Here is a 22,838-nt window from a genome sequence, read left to right on the forward strand (position 1 = left end):
AGGTGTCCTACAATCACTGCATGTGAGAAATGCAGGATGCACATAGATGAAGAAGGATTATTTGCCAATCAAATCTCTGTTTGTGGTAATGCACAACAGTTCTAAAAGCAGAAAAGCAAACAATACCTTCATAAGAATCTCTTCTAAAAACATGACATGTTGTTCCTGCAATATTGGTCCTTACATCTGACAACTTTTTCAGGGAAGATAGCCTGGACTTCTTTTCATCTACGTTGCCACCAGTAGTTTACCCATGGGAGGTTATCCGACCTTGAATGAAAAGAGAGATGTAAATGAGGAAAGCAGCTTTTTAAGTCACAAACATCCTGTCAGCATTGTATATAGTAATGTTTGTGGACTTTGTGGAGGCGTAGTGCCTCAGGTGTTTGTTGTCCTCTTTTAGGATTACAGACGAGTGTGGATAGGTGCATAATCCTTTCAAGTTTCTATCTGCCTGGGACCAGTGGCAAAAACAAACAGTCTATCCAAGCAACATTGCCGATATATCCAGTCCCTCATCGTGACCACTATGACAAATACCACCTAGTCTGCCAAGAGGGCCATGTCAACTCGCAAACTTTCCTATTTCTCTTTGTTCTTGCTTTGTCCAGGGTTGATCACGTAATAAGCAGAAAGGCTCTTGGTGTGTGATCCGAACACACGACCCTCGTGACAGCACTGAAACTCAGTTTTGTAGTTATTCATCTCCAGTGGAGCAACACAGCTTGTCTCACATGGATTAGAGGACAGAAAGGAGCCCTCCAGGGAACATGCTTGGTTATTACCTTTGTGCTTCGCTGTGCTAAGGTCAGTGACCGCCATTCAGCAGCAGGTGGATACAATCCAACTGGTTTTGTTTGCTTTTAATAAAACTCTGATTGGATTTCTATTTATTTTTAACCTGATTGTGTCACACAATACATGGTTATATGTTATTGCGCTGTCTTTACTGTATGCAGTCAGGTGATCTGCTGAAAGGTCAGCGTGGGTTATGTTAGGCTTATGGAATATTGATGTTTAAACCCACCAGTGCTCCCAGTTTTGGAGAAAACATCCACATTCCTTACCTGAACCAAACAAGTGGATTAAAAGTGGATGGGAGTTAGATATTCATTTAAAAGTGGTGGGAACAATGGCATGAATAACTTATTTGATAGAAAAAAGATCATAGTGAAGAGGCCACATTGAATTGTCTCACAACTATATAGTTTCACAAATCAATTTTAAGCTTTCTTTTGTTCTTTCTTGCTGTGATTGTTTATATAAAATAAAGACTTTAAAACTCTTTGAAACCATTACTTACCAAATCTATATCATATGTACATCATTTGTCATTTATTTTACCTCCGTGATATCTAAGCATTCCAGAACGATACAGTTCCTGCAGTGGTCAAAAACATGTCTTCATAAGGCATTCCCCATAACAACTACTAAAGCAAATGCATACTGTTGCATTAGATGGAAACAGCTAAGCATGTTCATAGTCCTAAGCAGTGTTGGTCAAGTTACTTGAAAAAAGTAATCAGTAACTAATTACCGATTACTTTTCCCAAAAAAGTAATCCCGTTACTTTACTGATTACTTATTTTCAAAAGTAATTAATTACTTAGTTACTTTTTAAAAACATGATTTACAATCTGAATAGGTGATAAAGTGATCGATCTTTCATCCCAATTCTACTTTTTCTGCATAATCCATCATACAAAATGTAATCAAATGGAAAAGTCTCTTTTTAAAACTTGTTTTCATTAGTTTTAACCTTTTAACTTTATGCATCAAGCAAAAATTTAATAATATGCAACATTCTCTGACTGGAAGAAATCTGTTCAACATTTAAACCTATTTTCTGCACATTCCAGCACATTATATATTTATATATATATATATATATATATATATATATATATATATATATATATATATATATATATATATAGTGTTTACACTCACTCTTTCAAATAGATGCAAGTAAAACACAGCAGAAAATAAATAACATTAAAGACTCAGCGGTCCTGTTGCTCTATTTTCACCTGTAAAACAGGAGTTGGGTAGGCGGAGGTTTACCCTGGTGCAGGTGTGCCACAGCGGTCAGTTGAAGAATCCGCGAGTTTCTCTGTGAGTTTCCCATCATGTGGCAGCGCACTCGGAGCTTGCTCGGAAGTTTAGGGGGTTTTTTTTCACTGTAAAAAGAAGTTTTCTTCCCACGCACAACAGACACTAATGTTTTTGTCACTTTTTATGGAATCAAACTCAAAGTAAGGTCAGTGCTTCCACGCTTTAAACGCTGCACGCTCATACTCTCTCCCGCACTCGATATATTATCCATTGTTGATCTGCACACAGCTGTTGCCACGAACGTCGCACTTGCTTACGTCACTGTCATGAGACGTTCTCACAAAAAAATCACGGTTTTAGTAACGCAGCGTTCCTACGGGAAAGTAACGGTAATCTAGTTACCGTTTTTGCAATAGTAATCCCTTACTTTACTCGTTACCTGAAAAAAGTAATCAGATTACAAGTAACACGTTACAGCCCATCTCTGGTCCTAAGGGACATAGACCTAGATTTTACCACGGTTTTAACTTTTTTCTATTTTTGTACTACAAACCCACTCTCATATGTGTCATTCTGTCTCAAATCAACCAAACCTTCTGCTAGACCATGCCCGATTTGTAAAATTGTAAGAAACTGTAAAAAGTATTAGCTAGTTAAAATACATTAAAAAAGTTCAACACTCAGGCAAAATCCAATATTTGAGCACACACTAATTAAAATTTTTTGATTGATATACTACTGTAAAATAAATCATTTTCAATACTTTTTAACGTTACATTTATGTTACAAAAACTTTCATGCTGAATTTACCCAAGTTGTACCACCAACAACAAATTAATATTAGACTGTCCTGTCCAAATATAACCAAATACTGGAGCATCCAGATGGCACTGTAATTATAACTCAGAAAAAAATTAGTTAAATATGTGCATATTTTTCATGCGTAATTTAATGTAATTTAGTGTAACTAAACACCCCCAAACTACAAAAAGAATGTGTAACACAGAACATCCGTGCATTTTTTTGTTGCTTATTCACGTCTGGATTGCAGGGTACAGACATCCGGTCCTCCCTCTCCTCAGCCATCTTATCCAGCAATTTGAGGGGGGCTTCAAGACGTTCCCAAACAAGTCAAGAGACGTATATCTCTTCAGCATGTCCTGGGTCTGCATCAGGGCGTCCTCCCGAGGTGGTTCAGGCATCTGAAATGATCAAGGACCTCACCCTGTCTCTAAGGCTGAGCCCAGTCATCCCTCAGAGGAAGCTCATTTCTGCTGTTTGTACCTATGATCTCATTCTTTTAGTCATTTCCCAAGGCTCATGACCAAGAAGTGAGGGTAGGAACAAAGATAGACCACCTTTATGCTCAGCTCACTAAACAGAGAAGAGTTTTTGAAAAAGATTTTTGTTTTGCACCCATTTTGTCGGTTTAAGAAGATGACAGAATCATCATAGCTTAAACATTACTTATGAACATCCACTATTTAAGATGTGGGCAGGAACGTTCTGTATTCCTGTCTGAATAATTAGTTTAAAATTAGTTGCCATCTGTGATGAAACTGATGGTGAAGACAATGCTAATCATTTGCAAATCAAACTTGTTCAGCCATTGATTGCTTTTCATCATTTCTTTTTCCTTTTTTCCTTTTTGTTTATTTGTTTGTTTTTATCATCAGTTTTCTTCCTATATTGAAATTTAAATGCAAGTTTAGGTATTTTTGACAAGAAGCTCAAAGTTTTCTTGTCTAAATTTTTGAAGTGACAGAAAAACCAAATGCTAAAATGTCCTGGATATTGCAGAAACATTCACTCTCTAGTGTTAATGCTTTTCTGTAAATAAAGAGGCATAAATTGCATGGGAAGCTCTCTCTAATACAAACAATGGTAAAGATAATGTAAATGCATGTGTCTGCGTGAGTCAGTGTTCAACAAAATTAATACTTCCCCCCTGTGAGCAGAAGACTGCTTCCGTGGATGATGACATAGTGACAACACCAAAATCCAACACCCTCCATCTTTTTTTCTTGTCAGTGTCACTTTACCTCCCAGACCGCCATCATCACGCTTCGATTTGATCTTCAGACTGGGTCATGTTTCAACATGGCAGGCCTGGCAATCATCACTTAATTGTACCCTCAGTTCAAGGCAGGGGACACTCACACAGCTGTGACATCCTGCATTCTCCAATTAATTCCTAACTAGCAAATTATTAATTAAATTCAATTCTTCGCATTGCTGTGAAAGCAAATGAATGCTAAATCATTATGATGGTAATTGCACGTTGCAGTAATGGTGAAACTGGTCATTAGTGCTCATATTTTATGTATGCATGAAACCCTGTTCTCGAGACCTTGAAGCAGTGTTAACCACAGTGAAATAAAAGCAGATGCTGAGGTGATAGCTGTGCTTGCCCTGGTTTCCACACAAGTCCAGTATACTGGAGTAATGTTTATACTTTACAGTCACCTGCGTGTTTATTTTTTTGTGTATGTGCATGCTGCACGAGTATACTAGTGGTGATCACTCATTATTTATCATAAACTGCTCCATTTCAATTTGAAATCTGAAAGTGTAGAATATATACAGTAGGACAGGGGGCGAGGTTAAACTATTTATACTCTCCCCACCTGATTTTGTAAGTTTGCTCACTTACAAAGAAAGGTACAGTCACTATGACTGAATGTCAATTAAAAAAAAATCGATGTGCCCGTGTGGAACATAGATTACAATTAATCAGTCAATTACTGCTATTCCTGATCCCATTATGTCCACACCTATCCACAGAGTCAGTTTCTTTAATTCCAACCTCTCCAGCACCATGGGCAAAACCAACCAGATCAAGACCAGGGACAAGATTGTAAATCTGCACAAGGCTGGAATTGGGTACAAGACCAGCTGCAAGAAACCTGGTCAGCACTCATGCAAATGTTCAGCAATGGAAGATCTTGGCTCATTGGGTTGGATGATCATTAGAAAGTGTCCCAGATCCACCCAAAACTATATGGGAGAGTAATAATTATTAATAATCTGAAGCCAGTTCAGGCTACAGTCCCCCAAAGCACTATTAGTAACACACTATTGTTTAATATATTGAAATCTAGCACCCACAAGGTCCCCCTAATCAAGAAAACACATGTACAGGCCTGCCTAAAGTTTAATAGTAAACATTTGAACAATTCAGAAGCCTTGAGAACTAAATAAAGGCTCTCTGGCCTCAGCTTGACCCGCTGTGACTGGAGGAAGAGAAATGCTGAGTATGACCCAAAGAACACAATCTCTATAGTCAAGCACTTTGGGGCTGCCTTTCTTTCAAGGGTGCAAGACGACTTCTCCACACTGAAGGGCAAGTGGGCCAACTTCCTTTCAGAGCCAGAACACTGAAGCTGGGTTATAGATGGGTCTTCCAGCACCACAATATACCACCAAGGCAACAAAAAAGTAAAAGAAGCACATCAAGGTCATATAGTGGCCTAGTCTCCAGAGCTTGCTCTTATAGAAAATCTGTGGAGGGAGCTGAAACTTTGAGTTGCCAAGCGGCAGCCAAGAAACCTATAAGATTTAGAGTTTTTGTAAAGAGGAGTGTCTTAAAATCCCTCCTGAGATGTCTGCAAACCTGGTGCTCAACTACGAGGAAAGTCTCACTGCTGAGCTTTGCAACATGGGTTTCTCTGCCAACTACTAAATCATGCTTTGCTTGTGGCTCAAATACTTTCACTCAGTGATATGCAAATCATTTCTAACTTTTATGTAATGTGTTGTGTCTGACTTTTTCATTTATATTCAGTGTCTCTCCATTAAAGTGAAACTTAACAAACTTATAGCAGGGGATCAAATAATTATTTCCTGCACTGTACTGTATATACTTCCAGTTCCCTACAAAAATACTGAGAAAACCTCAACAAAATTGTATATAATCAATCATCCAAATAAAAATGTTCATAAACACCGTGTATTTAGCACTTTGTACATGCAGACTATTTGACAAAATTATTGTTAATTCAATGATGCGCAGTCTGTTAATACTTTTAAATCATAGGTGTTGTTTTGAGCATGTTTCTGTCATGATATGCTCAACTCCCATTACTGAAAATATTTCTCTTTCTGCTGTTGTTCTCGTCCCTATTCAGGCAAAATTTTAAACCAATCACCGTTTTGCCTATGCTTGGCATCATCACCTTCAGGCTGTGACTGTTGCCACTGCCGCCACAAGCATTGCTGGCACAAACATGTCTACATTTGTTGCATACCCACCCAAAATCCTTCACTCTGCACTGCCAAACACCTACACAAATGGACACAAAAACATTACCGTGAATAACGATCCAGACAAACTTGCATCACTACCAATAAGAAATAATCTAAACGCACAGTTTTGAGATTTTAATATCGCAAATAAGCTATGCCATGATCTGATGTTTCACAATCTGTTTGACAATTAATGGGCTGCTGCTATAAATCCCCAAATGTCAATGCAAAGTATCAGCAAATGTGCGCAATATTAGAATTGATCAAAACCAAACACGTTTTTTTATAGGAAAAAGGACAAATATCCCCAGTACGGTGTACATTTTAGGACATCGTCAGGTATCAGACAAAAAATTGTCAGGTGTCAGTTGTCAAAAAAAAAAAAAGTCAGGTATCAGAAAAAAAATTGTCAGGTGTCAGTTGTCAAAAAAAAAATTTGTCAGGTATCAGAAAAAAAATTGTCAGGTGTCAGAAAAAAAATTGTCAGGTGTCAGTTGTCAAAAAAAAAAAGTCAGGTATCAGAAAAAAAATTGTCAGGTGTCAGAAAAAAAATTGTCAGGTGTCAGAAAAAAAAATGTCAGGTATCAGAAAAAAAATTGTCAGGTGTCAGTTGTCAAAAAAAAAATTGTCAGGTATCAGAACACAAGGTACCAGAGAGAAAATCTTCCTGCAGGTGGCGCTGTTGTCATGTCCCACCCGAATTGATTTCCAAATATGTCATCAACGTGTGACCGTGGGAGAGCGTAAGGTCATTGACCTCACCGGAGTTTTACCGTGGTTCAGGCTCCTAACGACACAAGGTAAGTTTAACTTTTTCTCCCTTTTGTTCATATTTTTGCCACAGTTGTGTTATATTAAGTTGCAGTTATGTTGTGAAAGTTACATATCAGAGACGGAAAGCCAGTTTTGTACGAAACCAAATCAGTACTATTTTTGTCTGGCTAATTCATTCTAGCTAGCGACAGTGGTGAAACGTGATTCAAATTTAAACTGTTCAGTAATTGTTTTGTATACATTTCAGCAAATGGACAAGCTGAAAGCTCACGAGCAGCCTGCATCCTTTCTGTCGCTCTTTTTCTTTATTTCTCTTTTCTATATTGCTACTGTCGGGATATTTTTTGATCCCGATATGTTTTTTTCTGTTGTTGTTTTTAGACTTTGCTGCAATATGTCATCTGACGATGATGAAAGGAGTATCCGACTCTGGCTGGTTCCCATGACTGTACCAAAAATACTTTTTTTTTTTTTATTAAAAAAAGAGCATTAAAAATAAATGACTAAAGTACAACTTATTTATTAACTACTGTTCACCTCTTTCATATCAAAGAAGTGTATTTTTTGCTACACATGTTTTATTTGTGGGCACTGAATAGACGATGCTTTTAGTGTAATTGCCACATAAAAAGATTTAGTACTTTACTGGTTAATTACTTATGTTCAGTGTAAGAGGTGGGTGATCAATTAGACTGTTGTTGTTACACTTAACCTTTCAAGATATGATGATAATAACATTGTTCAACAAAGGCTTAAAACAAAAGGAAATCAGCTGTGCACTGAATTCATATGGGCATAAAATAAGGTAAGTCTGCATTTCAACAGTTTCCGTGACAACTCTCTAAAATGACAAAACATGCAGTTTGCATTTAATATAATGTAAGTCTGTGTTGTCTTTTAACAGTGAGAGGCATCTGAGACGAGTTTTAAAACTTCTAGGGTTGAAGCGAAGATGCCCCCAACGACCTTTTACTGAAATCCACAAAGCTGTGGAGGTAAGCGTTAAAACATCAGTGCAAAAAATATATATTTTCCTGAAGTCTGTGTCATGAGCTATTGTAGAAACAATAAATGTTATTTTCTGTAGTGATTTAAAAAAAAAAAACATTCAATTGTCTGTTTGTTTGTTTTTTAGAGTGAGATGAAACAGTGGTCTCCTGAACAAGGAATCAGGGCAATGGTAAAGCGGGTAAGGGATGTCAGAGGAGTGCGGCCTTGTTACAGGTTGGTTAAATAGTGTGTATATGATCAAGTGTTCTCTTGTTTTACTGTTGAGCTCAGAGTAAAATCTATTGTTACTGTAGAGACGATGTTGCTAATATAATGAGGTATATGGATGCAAGTGGTCTTCAGAGGAGATCTCCTGGAAAGAAGAAAATTCCCCGTCGGAATTACATCAGCCGTGGTCCAAATGACACACGGCACATTGATGGTATTTATTTTATCTTTTCAATTAACCTTCCAAACATGTTTTGATGGTACTTCTGTTGAAACAAATTGTAATTATTATTTGTTGTTTCATATAGGCAATGATAAACTGAAGTTCTTTGGAATGTGGATACATTTGGGGATTGATGGGTAGGTTTGAATATGGCATTCGCTACTTAATTTATTATATTCAGTGATAGTACAAAGTTGCTTCAAGATAAGGATGTGCGGTAAACTGAGGTGTTATCTCTCCTGAGTAGTCTAGGGCAGGGATGGGCAAGTCCAGGCCTCGAGGGCCGGTGTCCTGCAGGTTTTAGATGTGTCCTTGATCCACAGCTGATTCAAATGGCTAAATTACCCTCACAACATGTTTTGTAGTTCTCCAGAGGCCTGGTAATGAACTAATCATTTTATTCAAGTGTGTTTACCCAGGGTGATATCTAAAACATGCAGGACACTGGCCCTCGAGGTCTGGATTTGGCCAAGCCTGGTCTAAGGGACCAAGATAAAGTATGAATAGTGAAGGAGGATTCAAGATGGCGGTTTTTAAAAGGCTTATTTCCTGCTAGTCTTAAAGTTCCATTTCAGACTGGCAGTTAATTTCAGGGAGGGCCAAGACCAACACAACAAACAAAACATCCCTGATATAAAGTAAACAGAATTTAACTCCAAAGAAAATAAAATGTACAATTTACGATAACCTACCTAACCAACACATAAACAGGAGAATACAAGGGATTACAAAACAAAAGGCAGCTCTCCCCTCGCGTCAGTCTGAACACAGTCAAGAGTCACATTCAATTCCAAAGGCATGTAAGCCTACACAACTATGGCAGTCAAAATGGCCGGAGGAACCAGAAACAACGCCTAGACATAATACAATGGAAAACCAGCATACTCTTGGGGAATGTAACAAAAACCAAACATAGTGCCAAAACATGATTAAATCATATGTACAAGTGGCCACTTTTCTGTTTCTTTCTTTTCAGATTTTCCAGGAAGGTTCTATGGCTAAAGGTGGGCACATCCAACCGCAAGCAAAACTTTGTGGCCAGATACTTCTTTGAGGCTGTTCAAGAACAGGGTGGTATGCAATATACTAAAAAATGGGGGGTTAAAAAAGATTACATTTTGTTAATAAATTTATTTTTTCATCATTCACTAATTATCTTCAGTTTGTGTCTTTAGGCTGTCCTCAAATGATTCGGGGGGACAGAGGAAAGGAGAACCTTGTTGTGGGTCAAATGCAGATGGCATTTCACATGCGAGATCTTGGGAATCAGGCATGGAGGTGCTTCAGAATGGGGACATCAGTGCACAACCAGGTATGTCTTTAAGCTGGTAAATGACTATTTCTAAAGTAACAACCTGACAACAAAACTGATAATGTCATGTTTCTGTTGTTTAGAGAGCTGAATGTTTCAACAGTATTTTAAAGCGGACATGGATTAAGAAATGGCTGACAACATTTGAGGTAAAGCAAATCTTTCACCTGTAAAACCTATTAACAAAGAGTAGCCATCCAAATTTCGTTAAACATACGATGGATTAGTTTATCTGAAAACACAAGGCCAGAATCTGTGTTTATGTACATCTGTACCTTTTCACTAATGAAATTCTCACCTTCACAACTTATGTCTTTTTCAAAACAACATGCGTAGGCCATGATGGAGTCTGGGATCCTTGAACTGGACAATCCTGTGCACATGTAAGTCAATATTTTTAGACATGAAAAATAATCAAGCAGCAGTATGAAAGTATGTGGTCTAGGAATGCCTTTGTTTTTTGAGTACTGATTAAAATTTAGCTTTTACTTATTCTACCTCAAAGAAGCAGATGAACATATTAATTTTTTAATTCTCCTTTTTCATAGCAACTGCTTGCAGTACTCACACTTGCCACTGCTTCAAAGAGACTTAAAAACGGAGCAAACAGTTTGGAACACCCATGACATCCGCAAGCAACGCAATGCACCTGGTCCATTTGGGAAACCCGACCTTCTGTTTACCTCACCACCTCCTGGTATGTCATTTGAAAGCCTGTGGGGTTTTATTTTTTTGTTTGTTTTTTAACTTTCATTAGTTTACTTTTACTTTGATATAGCACTCTTCACAGGATAAAAACCACAAAGTGGCTTCACAATAATATAAAACAGATAAACATAAAACAGCACAATCGAACATACAGAATAAATGCAATCAAGGAAACGTAATGATGGAGGCAGAGCATTCCATGACCTGGGAGCCACCGCTTTGGAAGATCTCTTGCCTCTGGTCTTCTGGTGGGACTACTAACAGCCATTGATTAGATGATCACAGGCTGGGAGAGGGAGCGTGGGGTTCTATAAGATCAGAAATTAAGGCAGGAGCTTCACGATTCGGAGCATTGAAAGTCATTACTAAAATTTTAAAATGAATTTTCTAAAATATACTGGAAGCCAGTGTAATGAGCGTAAAACTGTTATAATGTGCTTTCTCTTTTGTGTCTTCCGAAGAAGCCTACTTGTAGTACAATAAGAGATTTCTGAATTTCTACTGTCAATACTAAAATGGCTTCATATTGACACCTTTAACTAAAAATTTATCTAAATGTTTGAGTGATATTTCCATCTTTAAGTTTCTGTAATAACATCTGTAAACACTGACTGCTTCTTATACAGGTTCTAGAACAGCTTTGTCATTATTCATTTATTTTTAACATTCAAAGTGAACATCTTTTCAATATTGTCTTTCATTCGCAGGATATGGCAATGTGCTGCACATTGTTGACCCAGACCTTTTAGACTATGCCAAGCAATTAATCTGTGAGAGGGAAGAGCCTTCACTGGTAGCAAACCAGGAATTCAGAGACATGTGCCAGAACATTTTAGAAAACAGCCAGTTTCCCTGCACACCTGATGGTTGCCTTGCTGCATACCTCATGCTAGTCCAAGAGCTCACAACTGCCATGAACAGAAATGCAGTTCCTACACTTTCTACGTTTGCCGAGGCAAATGACATATACATCTTTCTGAAGAGAGAGAGGATGGAAGGTGCACCAGTAAACATTTCCAATGACCAATAAAATCATACAACAGTGTTTGTTAACATTTATTTATCCTTGTTTAAAATCAACAGGTAATTTGAAAACTGTCTGACCAACAAAATGTACAATAAAATGTTGAAATACAATTGACAAGGTGCCATCTTTCATAATGATTCAGTGTTTCATTTACCACAACTTTTGTTAACAATAATGTAGAACATAATTCACATTGAAAGACTTTTGAACTGCAGACTGTAGCAACATTACCACTTGTAGCCATATCGGCTCGTAAGATCAAGGCCTGACTTGAGAAACTTAACAACATCAGATGCGGAAGGCCTTGAGTCTGGGTCATAGCTCACCAAACCACCAAGAAAACTGTTTTTGTCACTGAGATGTGATAGGGCATGTGGTGGGGTTTTGGTGGCCATTAGTGCAGCCAGTTCTCTTTGTTTTTTAACCATCCACGGAGCGGAACCCGTCAGGATCTCCAGATATGTGGCTCCGAGGGACCACATGTCTGTCTGGAACGAGGCCTCTTCAAACATCAGTATGCATTCAGGGGCCATGTAAAGATATGTGCCACCAGCTGGACCAGTAGCCTGGGCAGTGAACTTACTCCCTTGACGAAGCATCACAGTGTCTCTTATGTTTGCCATGCCCCAGTCTGTCAGGACTGCCTTCTTAGAAGGGTGGTGAACCTATAAGGTATACATATGAGAACTTACCAGGTTGTCTAAAATTTCACAAATGTTATCAAAAATGTCATTCCAAAGACCACAGCTCATAATTGGGGAAAAAAAAAACCCTCAAAGCTTTTAGCACCCAGATCACCCAATCACTGCAGATTTATTCTGAGATTGTTTATTATACCCAACATTAAAATTAACAGATTGGTTAATGATCCAACCCGGTTTTATAGTCCTGTGCATTTTTTAATCCCCATTCCACTTAAGCAAGTGGTACAGACTAATAAAATAATAGAAACTTTCAGTTTGTAAAGCCTAAACTTACAACATGTTTGGGAATTTTGTAGGTGTGCAAGAACCAACATATTAAAGAAAAATTGGACTATTAAAGAAACAATGTAAGGCTTCTTACTTTAAAAAAAAAATCCTTTATATGAATATGCCAGAAAAGTTTCTCATTGTTCAAATGTAGTGTTTAATAGACTGAAGAGAATAAAGTTAAATAAATAATATACTATTTTTATTTTGATCTTCAAAAACAAAGTGGAGAAAAAGAAAAATACAATATGGCTTACCATGACATTTGCTGGCTTTATATCCTGGTGAATGATTCTCTGTGCATGGATGTACTCTACTGCCATGGATAAGTCCAGTGATATGAAACCGGCATCATCCCCTTCAAGCTATCAAGACAATATATAATATTAATAAAACAATGCATAGCCAGGTGTGACAATCTAACATGTCTACCACTGGAAATGTATTACTTCAAATAGGATTAGTATTCAAATGCAACTGCTCGTGAGCTTTCAGCTTGTCCATTTGCTGAAATGTATACAAAACAATTACTGAACAGTTTAAATTTGAATCACGTTTCACCACTGTCGCTAGCTAGAATGAATTAGCCAGACAAAAATAGTACTGATTTGGTTTCGTACAAAACTGGCTTTCCGTCTCTGATATGTAACTTTCACAGCATAACTGCAACTTAATATAACACAACTGTGGCAAAAATATGAACAAAAGGGAGAAAAAGTTAAACTTACCTTGTGTCATTAGGAGCCTGAACCACGGTAAAACTCCGGTGAGGTCAATGACCTTACGCTCTCCCACGGTCACACGTTGATGACATATTTGGAAATCAATTCGGGTGGGACATGACAACAGCGCCACCTGCAGGAAGATTTTCTCTCTGGTACCTTGTGTTCTGACACCTGACAACTTTTTTTCTGACACCTGACTTTTTTTTTTTTTGACAACTGACACCTGACAATTTTTTGACTGACACCTGACAATTTTTTGTCTGATACCTGACTTTTTTTTTTTTGACAACTGACACCTGACAATTTTTTTTCTGACACCTGACAATTTTTTTTCTGATACCTGACAATTTTTTTTTTTGACAACTGACACCTGACAATTTTTTGTCTGATACCTGACGATGTCCTAAAATGTACACCGTACCCCTGGCATCAAATTATAACTTTTCCCAAGGGGTCATTTATGTTGTTATTTTGTTCCTATACTTTGATCCAGGTCAATTACTTTGAATAGATTTTAACAGTAATTATATTTTTTTACTTTGTAGTTTGTGAGGTTGCTTTGTCTGCATTTTGGTGAGGAAGGTAAAAAATGCCAGTGTGAGATCCTGTGTCAGTGTTCTATATCTGTCGGTGGGCTATGCTGAGGGTTGGGTCAGCGACCCAGTGTTTTGTGTGTTTGCTTTAAGTTTTATTCTGTGAGTTATGGTTTTCTGTTTGTATTATGTTTATAGTTCCTGGGTTTTTAGGTTTCTGTTCTTTTTCTGTGCCTCCTGTTCTTGGGAAGGGTCACTGTGTTACGTTTCTTGCTGCTTACGTGCCTTGAGTTCAGCCTGTGTGTTTCCTGTTTTACCTTGATAGTCCTGGTCCTTTGTCAGTATAGTCTGCTTTACTGCTGTACACATATGACTGTGTGGCCACTACCAGCTCCACCACCATCATCAAGTTTGCTGACAACACCGTCGTGGTGGGCCTGATCTCTGATAACAACGAGACGGCCTACCTGAAGGAGATTAGGAATCTGGAGAACTGGTGCCAGAGGAACAACCTCCTTCTAAACGTCAGTAAGACAAAGGAGCTGATAGTGGACTTCAGCACTAAGCAGGAGAGGAACTACCAGACCCCCGTCATCAACGAGTGCCCAGTGGAGAGAGTGGACAGCTTCAAATACCTCGGAGTTCACATCACGCAGGACCTGTCATGGTCCTGTCACATCAACACCGTGGTGAAAAAGGCCCGACAGCGTCTCTACCACCTCAGACGCTTGAGAGACTTCCAACTGCCCTCCAAGGTGCTCAGGAACTTTTACTCCTGCACCATAGAGAGCATCCTGGCGGGAAACATCTTAACCTGGTTCGGGAACAGCACCATGCAGGACAGACGAGCTCTACAGAGGGTTGTGCGGTCAGCTGAGCGCACCATCCGCTCCGAGCTCCCTGACCTGCACTCAATCTACAGCAGGCGGTGCTGGACCAAGGCCAGGAAGATCGTGAAGGACCTCAGCCATCCCAACAACAGACTGTTCTCTCTGCTGAGGTCAGGAAAGCGATTCCGCTCCCTGAAGACCAACACAGAGAGACTGAGGAGGAGCTTCTTCCCGCAGGCGATACGGTCTCTCAATCACACCACCACACAGTACTGACCCACACATATGGTTCTTACACACACACTGGACTTTCTGGACTTTGGTTTTGCACAACACTGGTCACTATATTCTTCATTTCCGGTTAATACTTGTACAGCTGCTGTTATTGTGTATATATTTATTTATATTTAGATTTCTTCATACATTCTTATATAGTTCTATATTGTGTATTGTGTATTTTGTTGTACAGTTATTTTATTTTCAACTTTAATTTATATATTTATCTTTATCTTATTCTTCCCAGTTAAATTTACCCTTCATTCTAATTTGTGTTGTACAGTTATTTCATTTTTAACCTTAATTTATATTTTATTCCTACCTAGTTAAATTTACCCTTTTTAATTTTTCATATTTATTTCCTATCTCATTCATAGCCTTTTCCTTTTTTGTTTTCTTTAGGTCACGAGCAGTTGTCCAAGCATTTCACCACATATCGTACTGTGTATGACTGTGTACGTGACAAATAAAAATTGGAATTTGAATTTGAATTACTTCCTGTGTCTCGTTATGTCAGATTTATCCCAGCCCTGTCTCCCTACTGTTGTCCATTCCCCTTTGTTAACTGGTGTGTATTTATGGTGTGTGTTGTCCTTTGCTCTTTGTTGGTCTGTGTGCCAGTCATCCCCTGTGTAACCTCTGCTCTCTGTCCCCTCTATTATAATTTCTTGTTTCAGGTTCGTGTTATTTTATGCTTAGGGTTTGGCTCATTTTCTCCATTCCACCTGTTGGTTGTTTTGTTCAGCCATCAATAAAGGCTCGCTTTCTGTTATCCTCCACCTTTGTCTCTATTTGCCTGCGTTTGGGTCCACTCCTCACTCTCTCAACACGATTCTCCTTTGCAAATTGTGACAGATAATTATTCTTATAGGAAGTTCCTTACAATTGAGTAGAGGACAAAGTTTAGCTCCAAGACAGTTTTGTGGTCTTGGACAAAAATTGCCTATCAAGTGAACTTTTAATGGAACATGTACTAGAACTAAAATTGGAGATAACAATGCCTACTTGGAACATCTTTGATGCCAAAGGTGAACAAATAAAAGGAACTGTGAATCCCATAATGAGGTTGCTATAAGAATAACTAAATAAAGTAAATGTGCATGCATGTTTCAAAACTCTATAAACAAAGAGAGACGGAGGGATCCAACTGTGTCTCATCACAATCCGGCCCTTAATTGTCAGTATGTGCTGACAGGCATATGTTTTGGTCACTTTATGTTGAAAGCCCTGTCAGAGGATCCATCTGTGTGTGCGTGTTTGTGTATGTGTGTGCGTTGTATCCATCTATGTGTATATGACGTTCACCATATGTGTATGCTCCATCTAAGTGTTTGACAAGTGCTCCAAGGCGAATGTTGACACTTGGATTAGAGATGGGGCAGAGGGATGGGAAAGGACTTGGATGGGAAGACAGCATTACTTTCCAAGGACAGGAGTGGAAATAAACGATAAGGTGGAGTGGGGACGGGAGTGGCAAACTGCAGGCAGCTGGCTTTGGCCTACTCTGCACAGTCAGGGATTTGAAGGCCTAAAAAGACTGCCACACTCAGAGATTCTTCCCCTGAGCTGCCTGATTACCACTTCTCAGTTGTTGTTTTTTATCTATTTTTAGTGGACTGTTGTATGAATCTCCATTCCCTCATTTGTGATGGACCCCTGTGTTTGGTATTGATTTTTCTCCCCTTGCTTTACTTACTCATCATCCAGACTCAGTGGCACGTCCTGGGAAAATTTAAAGGTTACTTTGTCCTGATGCACACACGAGCAGTCATGTTTCAGATATCAGATGTTAATATCGCAGATAAATTTCTCAGAGGAGACTCTAAATCAGATTTTTCTTTGTTGCTCACTTCTTCTCATCTGCTCTCCCATGGTAGCTGTCCTCAAAGGGAACAGGATACAAAAGCCCTGTGTAAAGCTCCAAGTAACCATTCATTTCCTTCTGACAGATGACACAGAGTGATGCATAGCCTGTAGCTTTACTTGATTTATCAAAAATACACAAAGAACACAACAGACGCTGAGAGAAGACAAGAAAAAGACCATTTGAAATCTGCTGAATGGGCTGTTTTTTCTGTGCTATTTGCATAATTGGTTGTTTGCTTCAAAATGATGAATAAACCAAAATTTATGCTCAAAACATAACAAAGTTTAAAGGCAAAGCAGTGTCCATTGCCAACCAAGCATGCGGTATAATATGAGTGCCTCTGCTTCTTTGCTAATGAAATTGAGATTGCAGAATGTCAGTTTGAAACATGATTCAAATGACAGAAATCAGAAGAAAATCAAATTGTATTATTTGGTGTCAGCCAAGGAAATACGATAACATTTGAACCCACACACTGAAACAAACTTAACCTTGATACAAACCAGAGCTTATAGCAACACATGATTATCTATCAGAAATGACAGCTATCTGTGCTTTTGCTTTTAGTGATGAAAATGTCAGGGAGTGCTGACAATATTAAATTCAGTTTTGTGTATGAACATCTGCTAATACAGTCATGTTATGTGGTTTTTGTTCTCGATATCCTAACTTAACTCATTCACTGCCAGGGTTTTTGAGCATTTTTACTCATTTTTGAAGAGCCACAGAAAACTGTGTGTTATGATCATATAAACGCTGAACCTACCAAAATGAAGAACAGACTCTCTTCTTCCATCCAAAAAAAAAAGCTTGTTTCTACCATTTTCCATTCTTTAGTAATCAGCTGTAGAAGAGAGGTGGGTTCCACCAAAAATGCCTGTTTTGACCACAAAAAGGGAGAAAACGAGCTTTTTGTGAAAAATACATTTCAAGCAGTCTGATGTTCACTGACAAGCTGCCCGAGGTTGTATTCTAGCCCCTCCCATTGAAAAACGTAATTGACGTCTATAGACGTCAATGGCAGTGAATGAGTTAATAAATCTACCCCTGCCTTTTTTAATGTTCAGCAGCTAAATATGTCAGTTCGCTTCACTTAAGTCTAAAAACATTTTTAATGTTCAGATTAAAGTGCCATCTAATGTTTTGGAGAACAAATAACAGGCCAGTATTCTTTGTTTTTGCTCCAATGGCAGCAGGCGGTCGACACCTTTTCCTACACAATCAAGCCCCCTTTATAATCAGCTTGAGTGTGGCTGACCCAATCAGAGTCATCAGCAAGATAGATTTTTCCTCTGTGCTCCAGGATAATTAGCCAATTTCAACAAGATACTGAATTGGGTGATTGATTAGTTCAATATGGGCTGGCCCAGACTCTGGTTTTGAGCACCACTACTTGACTTTGCATTACCCAAAAAAGGTGGATGTTGTAAATGCGTACCCTTATTTGACCTTTTTGGTTGTTTTTCTTAGTTTTCGACCATAGAATAGAGAAGAAAATAAAACAGTAGAGATACCGTTTTTCCTCTGTACATCACCACAGTGCAAACTTTCAGGTTCAAAAGTATTGCATCAACTGTTTAAAGATATTTTTTTTACACATAGTCATCTATTTTCAGAAGCTCAAGAGTAATTTACAAACCAACATTATTGGATGGAAATCCTTTGCATTAAATGACTGCCTGAAATCGAGAACACATGGTCATCACCACATGCTGAATTCCTTTCAGTGAGATGCTCTGCTGGGCCTTGACTGCAGCTGCCTTCAGTTACTACTCTTTTGTGGGTCTCTGTGCCTTCAGTTTCAATTTCTTCAATAACTGAAGAGCATGCTGTATTGGGCTGAGACCGCTGAAGAATATCTGATTTCTTTGTGTTGACAAAAAACTTTTGGGTTGCTTTTAGAATATGCTTTGGCTCATTATCCATTTGCACTGTGGTGCAGACTGATCAGTTTTTATTAATTGACTGAAGTTGAGAATAGAGTATAGCCCTGTATACTTCAGAATTCAATCTTCCTTTAAACCTGGTATTTGTATTTGGGAAGCCATATTTTAACTGTCAACTTTGACAATGATTTACCTGCCTGTTTGAGAGACCTCTTGACCTGGTTAGATGTCGTGAAGTTGCTCTTCTTAAACATCAAAAATAATTCTATCATAGAGTTTAGTTGTCTTGTGTGGTCTTTCAGGCCTTTTGGTGTTGCTGAAGTGGCCAGTGCATTTGTTCTTTTTAAGAATGTACCAGACTGTTGATTTGGCCTGCGGCTTTTGCTGCCTCTTGGGTTTATTTAGTTTTTTTACTCCTGGCCTTCCTGGCCTTCACTGACATCTTTCCTTTGAAAGTTTTAGTGAACAGTTACTAAATCTAAGTCCAACTCTTGGAATCACTTCCAGATCTTTTAGCTTCTAAGTTTGCCTCAATTAGCCATGACGCTGTTTGCCAGTGAATTGTCGACTTACTATTGTGCCAGGATTTAAATAGAAATGTGGGCCCAAATGCAAACTCTTGGGACTGAGTTACTTAACAAAAGTCAAACCTTTATTATGATAAAGAGAAGTCCAAAAGTCAGCCAAAATCAAATGTTATATATTCAAAATATGAGCGAAATCACACAAGAGCCTAAGAACTTGACCTACAATATTTAGTTTGTGTGTTGCTCTTAAGGTTATAGTTGAGTTATTTTGTATTTTTGAGTACTACGAGATAATGTTAAGTTCTAATATTAGTATTGGTGTGTCCTAGTTCAATCTTAGTCTGGTTTACATTTTAGGTCTCCATGTTTATGAGTCTTTTCCTGTCTTCTTAGTAGTCTACCTTGTCCTTTATGTTAAACGTGTAAGTTATGCTCGTGCCTCTTCTGTTCCCAGTTACCTCTCCTTGTGTTCCATGCCTCCCCAGTCTGTCATGTGTTTTATGTCTACATGTTCCATTGTCAAGCTCGTGTTGTCATGTCTACGTCTCTCCATGTTTCATGTGTTATTTTTTAAAGGTCTAGTGCAGGGGTGGGCAATCTCAGTCCATGAGGGCCAGTGTCCCTGCAGGTTTTAGATGTGTCCTCGAACCAACACAGCTGATTTAAATGGCTAAATTAGCTCCTCAACATGTCCTGAAGTTCTCCAGAGGACTGGTAACGAACTAATCATGTAATTCAGGTGTGTTGACCCAAGGTGAGATCTAAAACCTGCAGGGACACCGGCCCTCATGGACTGAGATTGCCCACCCCTGGTCTAGCGTGTCCATGTTTGGTGTGTTTAGTTTCACTTCCCCTCTTGCGTTATGATCGTTTGTGTCAGCTGTGTTTGCCCAAGTGTTTCTATTTTCCTCATTACACTCCTGTGTATTTAAGTCCTCTGTCTTCTTCCGTTCTTTGTCGGGTTGTCTGTTTCTCCATGTCAAATCATGTCAGGTCACAGAATTTTCTTACAACAGTTCAGGTTCATGTTCATGCTCATGTTTGGATTATTTCTCGTCTACGTTTTACATGTGCCTGTTCAGCTTCATTTTCATGTCCCCTGTCATAGTTTTCATAGTTTGTTTAGTTTATTCCCAGTTTAGGTTTAGCTTAGTTGCCTTCCTTTGTGTTTTGTTTTTTAGTATTCAGCCAAATAAACTGCTCACTTTTCGTTACGTTTCGTTTCCTGTTCTCCTGCGTCTGTTTTTGGGTCCACTCCATAAACACACCAGCGATCCCCACTGTGACAGAACTACCAAAACAAAATGGGAAATAAGTAAACATGGGACATCAAACACCAACCTGGAGACTTGACAAGTAAAACAGAGGACAGGACACAAACTCATGGGATTAACTATAAATAATAACTTTAATTACCAAACACAAAAGAAAACAAAACTTAAGCTGAAAAAAAGATCATGGCAAACAAAACAGGAACTAAAGATAGAATATGAAACTCTAATGAACAAATAACAAACTAACAAAAGAAAACAACCTTAAACAAAACTGAAATGTTGAACGCTGGGTTGCAGACCCTGGATTGTGACAAAATTTAAATGAATTAAAGATTAAAGTCTGTACTTTCATCACATTTATATCGGTTTGATTTAAAACCAACTGAGGTGGTGAAAGTTGTTTCATTGTCCGAATACTTATGGACCTAATCGTAGGTCTCAGCTTGAGAGACAAACTCAGTGCATTTATTGTGAACAATAAGCTCATCAGGTGGAAAATCAAACCTCTCCTTTTCACCGATTTCCTGCAAACCTCCAAACTGTCATAGCACAAAGAATAATCGTCAGGGATGTTAGAGGGCAGAGGCGCAGACATCCATCAAGCTTATTGTCAAGGTTTTCCTCATTTCTCAAAAGAAACAAAACGCCCTAAAAACCAAATCAAGGAACAATACTTCCGGTTTTTCAGCGTCCCGCCATGGTCGGGTCAGTGCCGAGTTTCCCATCCTTTAGCTCCAACACAAAGTCTCCTTTTCCCCTGCCAGGGAAAACTGACATATCCAGCCCAGCCTCTTCCATCGCTTTCTCTTCCCCTTGCCCACATGTGCTTTGTCTCGTCTGCCCTGCCTCATTGGAGCAGTCAGCTTCATTCAGGCAGGTTCACGGGGGGCATTTAGTCACGCATTGTCAACCCTGCTGTAGTCCTTCGGTTCCCCCTGTGAGGTGTGTCAGCGGAATGACACATGCGCTGTACCAAACCTGATCCATGCCTGACATGCATGAAGGCCATTCACATACACACACATATACAGATCATGCAAAAGATCAATTTAGGCAGGTCAGCTTGACGTGATTCTTCTTCTTTTTTTCTTTTTTTTTTATTGCTTAGCGTCAAAGACAAGTGGTGAGTAATGACATGGAGGACTATTTTAAAAATAATATCCTACCAACATATGATTGTATTTGGACAGAGGTTGGAAGCAGCACATTTACTTTTGTGATGTACAGTCCGGTGGAGAAGTGTTTGCCCCATTGCAGATTTCTTCATCTTTTGCATATTTGTAACACAACTTTTTATATTAGACAAAGCCTAAACCCCCTGCACCACAATTAAGGAAAATGTCAGGGTCATCTGACTGATCCAGTCCTAACAATAAGTTAATTATTTTTTTAAGTTTTATTACTAATCTTACAAATAGGGAGGGTGTCTGTCTCCTGAATTCAAACTCGGAGCTATTTCCACAGAAGAAGGACCTGAAATCTAATCATTATCATCGTGTTTGGTACGCACATTTACATCACATGTAACATGACTTAAACCTTCCAAAACGTTCTTCTTCTTGTCTTGTCTTGTCAGTCCACAGAATATTTTCTCAGTCTTGGAGATCATCAAGATGTTTTTTTGTTTTTTGTTTTCAAATGTGAGACGAGTCTTTGTGTTCTTTTTGTCCACCAGAGCTTTTGTTGTTCCCATTCTTTTGTCCCTGAATGAATGCTGCATTAGTGCTTTCAGCTCCCTTCCCAGCATTCCTTTCCACTGCCATATGAATGAACACTGTTTTAATCACAGCTACTGAAGTTTAACTAAACAAGTTTCCAGCCATCACTGTATCATCAATCTTAATACAAGAAAAACCAGTGTTATATTATTTGGCCATCCAGATATTTTGGGTGTTTCTCACCTCCATGCTTGCCCCTTACCATCCTACAGTAAATAACTTGGACAGTGAGTTAGCTCTTTAATCAGTTTTTGCTAACCAAGAGTGTTTTCACAAATCAAAAAACAGCTTTCTGTGAAAGATCTGCAGTTATAGTCAGTTATGGTATTTTTTCGTCTAGATTAGACAAAATAATGTAATTTTATATAGGTTTCAGCGCACCATCCATCTGAAGTCTAAATCTAACACAACTATTACAAACGAGGGTAGATTGCTAAATTGATGTTGCAGCTGACCTTTGGAAATAATTGCTGCTTTGTATAGGATCTGCCCCAACACTGGTTATTTTTAGATTCTTGCAAAGGACTACTTTTACGTTAGTAGCAACTTTTAGGGCTAAAAAATGAAGCCAATGCATAAGTGCTAAAAACTGAAGTTACTCTAGCAGCACCTGGATACTGGAGTTAGAGGCTTGCCACTTTGATTGATAGACACAGATGGCTATAGCCC

General features: G+C 38.6%; 2 protein-coding genes across 3 annotated transcripts in view; one reads left to right on the top strand and one right to left on the bottom strand.

The window, feature by feature from the left end:
* The first annotated feature begins 596 nt into the window (after positions 1 to 596).
* LOC146659599 (uncharacterized) lies at positions 597 to 11,577 on the top strand. Of its 2 annotated transcripts, XM_085423695.1 has the most exons (14): positions 597 to 807; positions 3,107 to 7,100; positions 7,456 to 7,493; positions 7,795 to 7,879; positions 7,979 to 8,069; positions 8,210 to 8,298; positions 8,379 to 8,506; positions 8,601 to 8,652; positions 9,492 to 9,589; positions 9,691 to 9,827; positions 9,911 to 9,976; positions 10,164 to 10,210; positions 10,376 to 10,524; positions 11,243 to 11,577. In XM_085423695.1, the coding sequence occupies exons 3-14, from the start codon at positions 7,469 to 7,471 to the stop codon at positions 11,563 to 11,565; spliced, it is 1,290 nt and encodes a 429-aa protein (XP_085279821.1). In that variant the 5' UTR covers positions 597 to 807; positions 3,107 to 7,100; positions 7,456 to 7,468; the 3' UTR covers positions 11,566 to 11,577. The 2 variants fall into 2 exon arrangements, with proteins under 2 accessions (XP_085279821.1, XP_085279820.1); XM_085423694.1 differs by lacking the exon at positions 597 to 807 and having other exon boundaries at positions 1,953 to 7,100.
* Position 11,578: 1 nt separating this feature from the next.
* Positions 11,579 to 22,838, bottom strand: part of LOC146659600 (uncharacterized) — a 39,789-nt gene continuing 28,529 nt past the window's right edge. Inside the window, exons 2-3 of the mRNA XM_085424208.1 lie at positions 12,791 to 12,898; positions 11,579 to 12,227 (exon numbers count right to left, since the gene is read on the bottom strand). Of these exons, the coding sequence (XP_085280334.1) occupies positions 11,790 to 12,227; positions 12,791 to 12,898 (546 nt within the window). The 3' untranslated portion in view covers positions 11,579 to 11,789. The remainder of the gene's footprint in view (positions 12,228 to 12,790; positions 12,899 to 22,838) is intronic.

This window comes from Rhamphochromis longiceps, linkage group LG11 (genome assembly GCF_057381845.1).
Source record: "Rhamphochromis longiceps isolate RC_006_pf linkage group LG11, R_longiceps_female_GT1.1, whole genome shotgun sequence".
NCBI classification, from domain to species: domain Eukaryota; kingdom Metazoa; phylum Chordata; class Actinopteri; order Cichliformes; family Cichlidae; genus Rhamphochromis; species Rhamphochromis longiceps.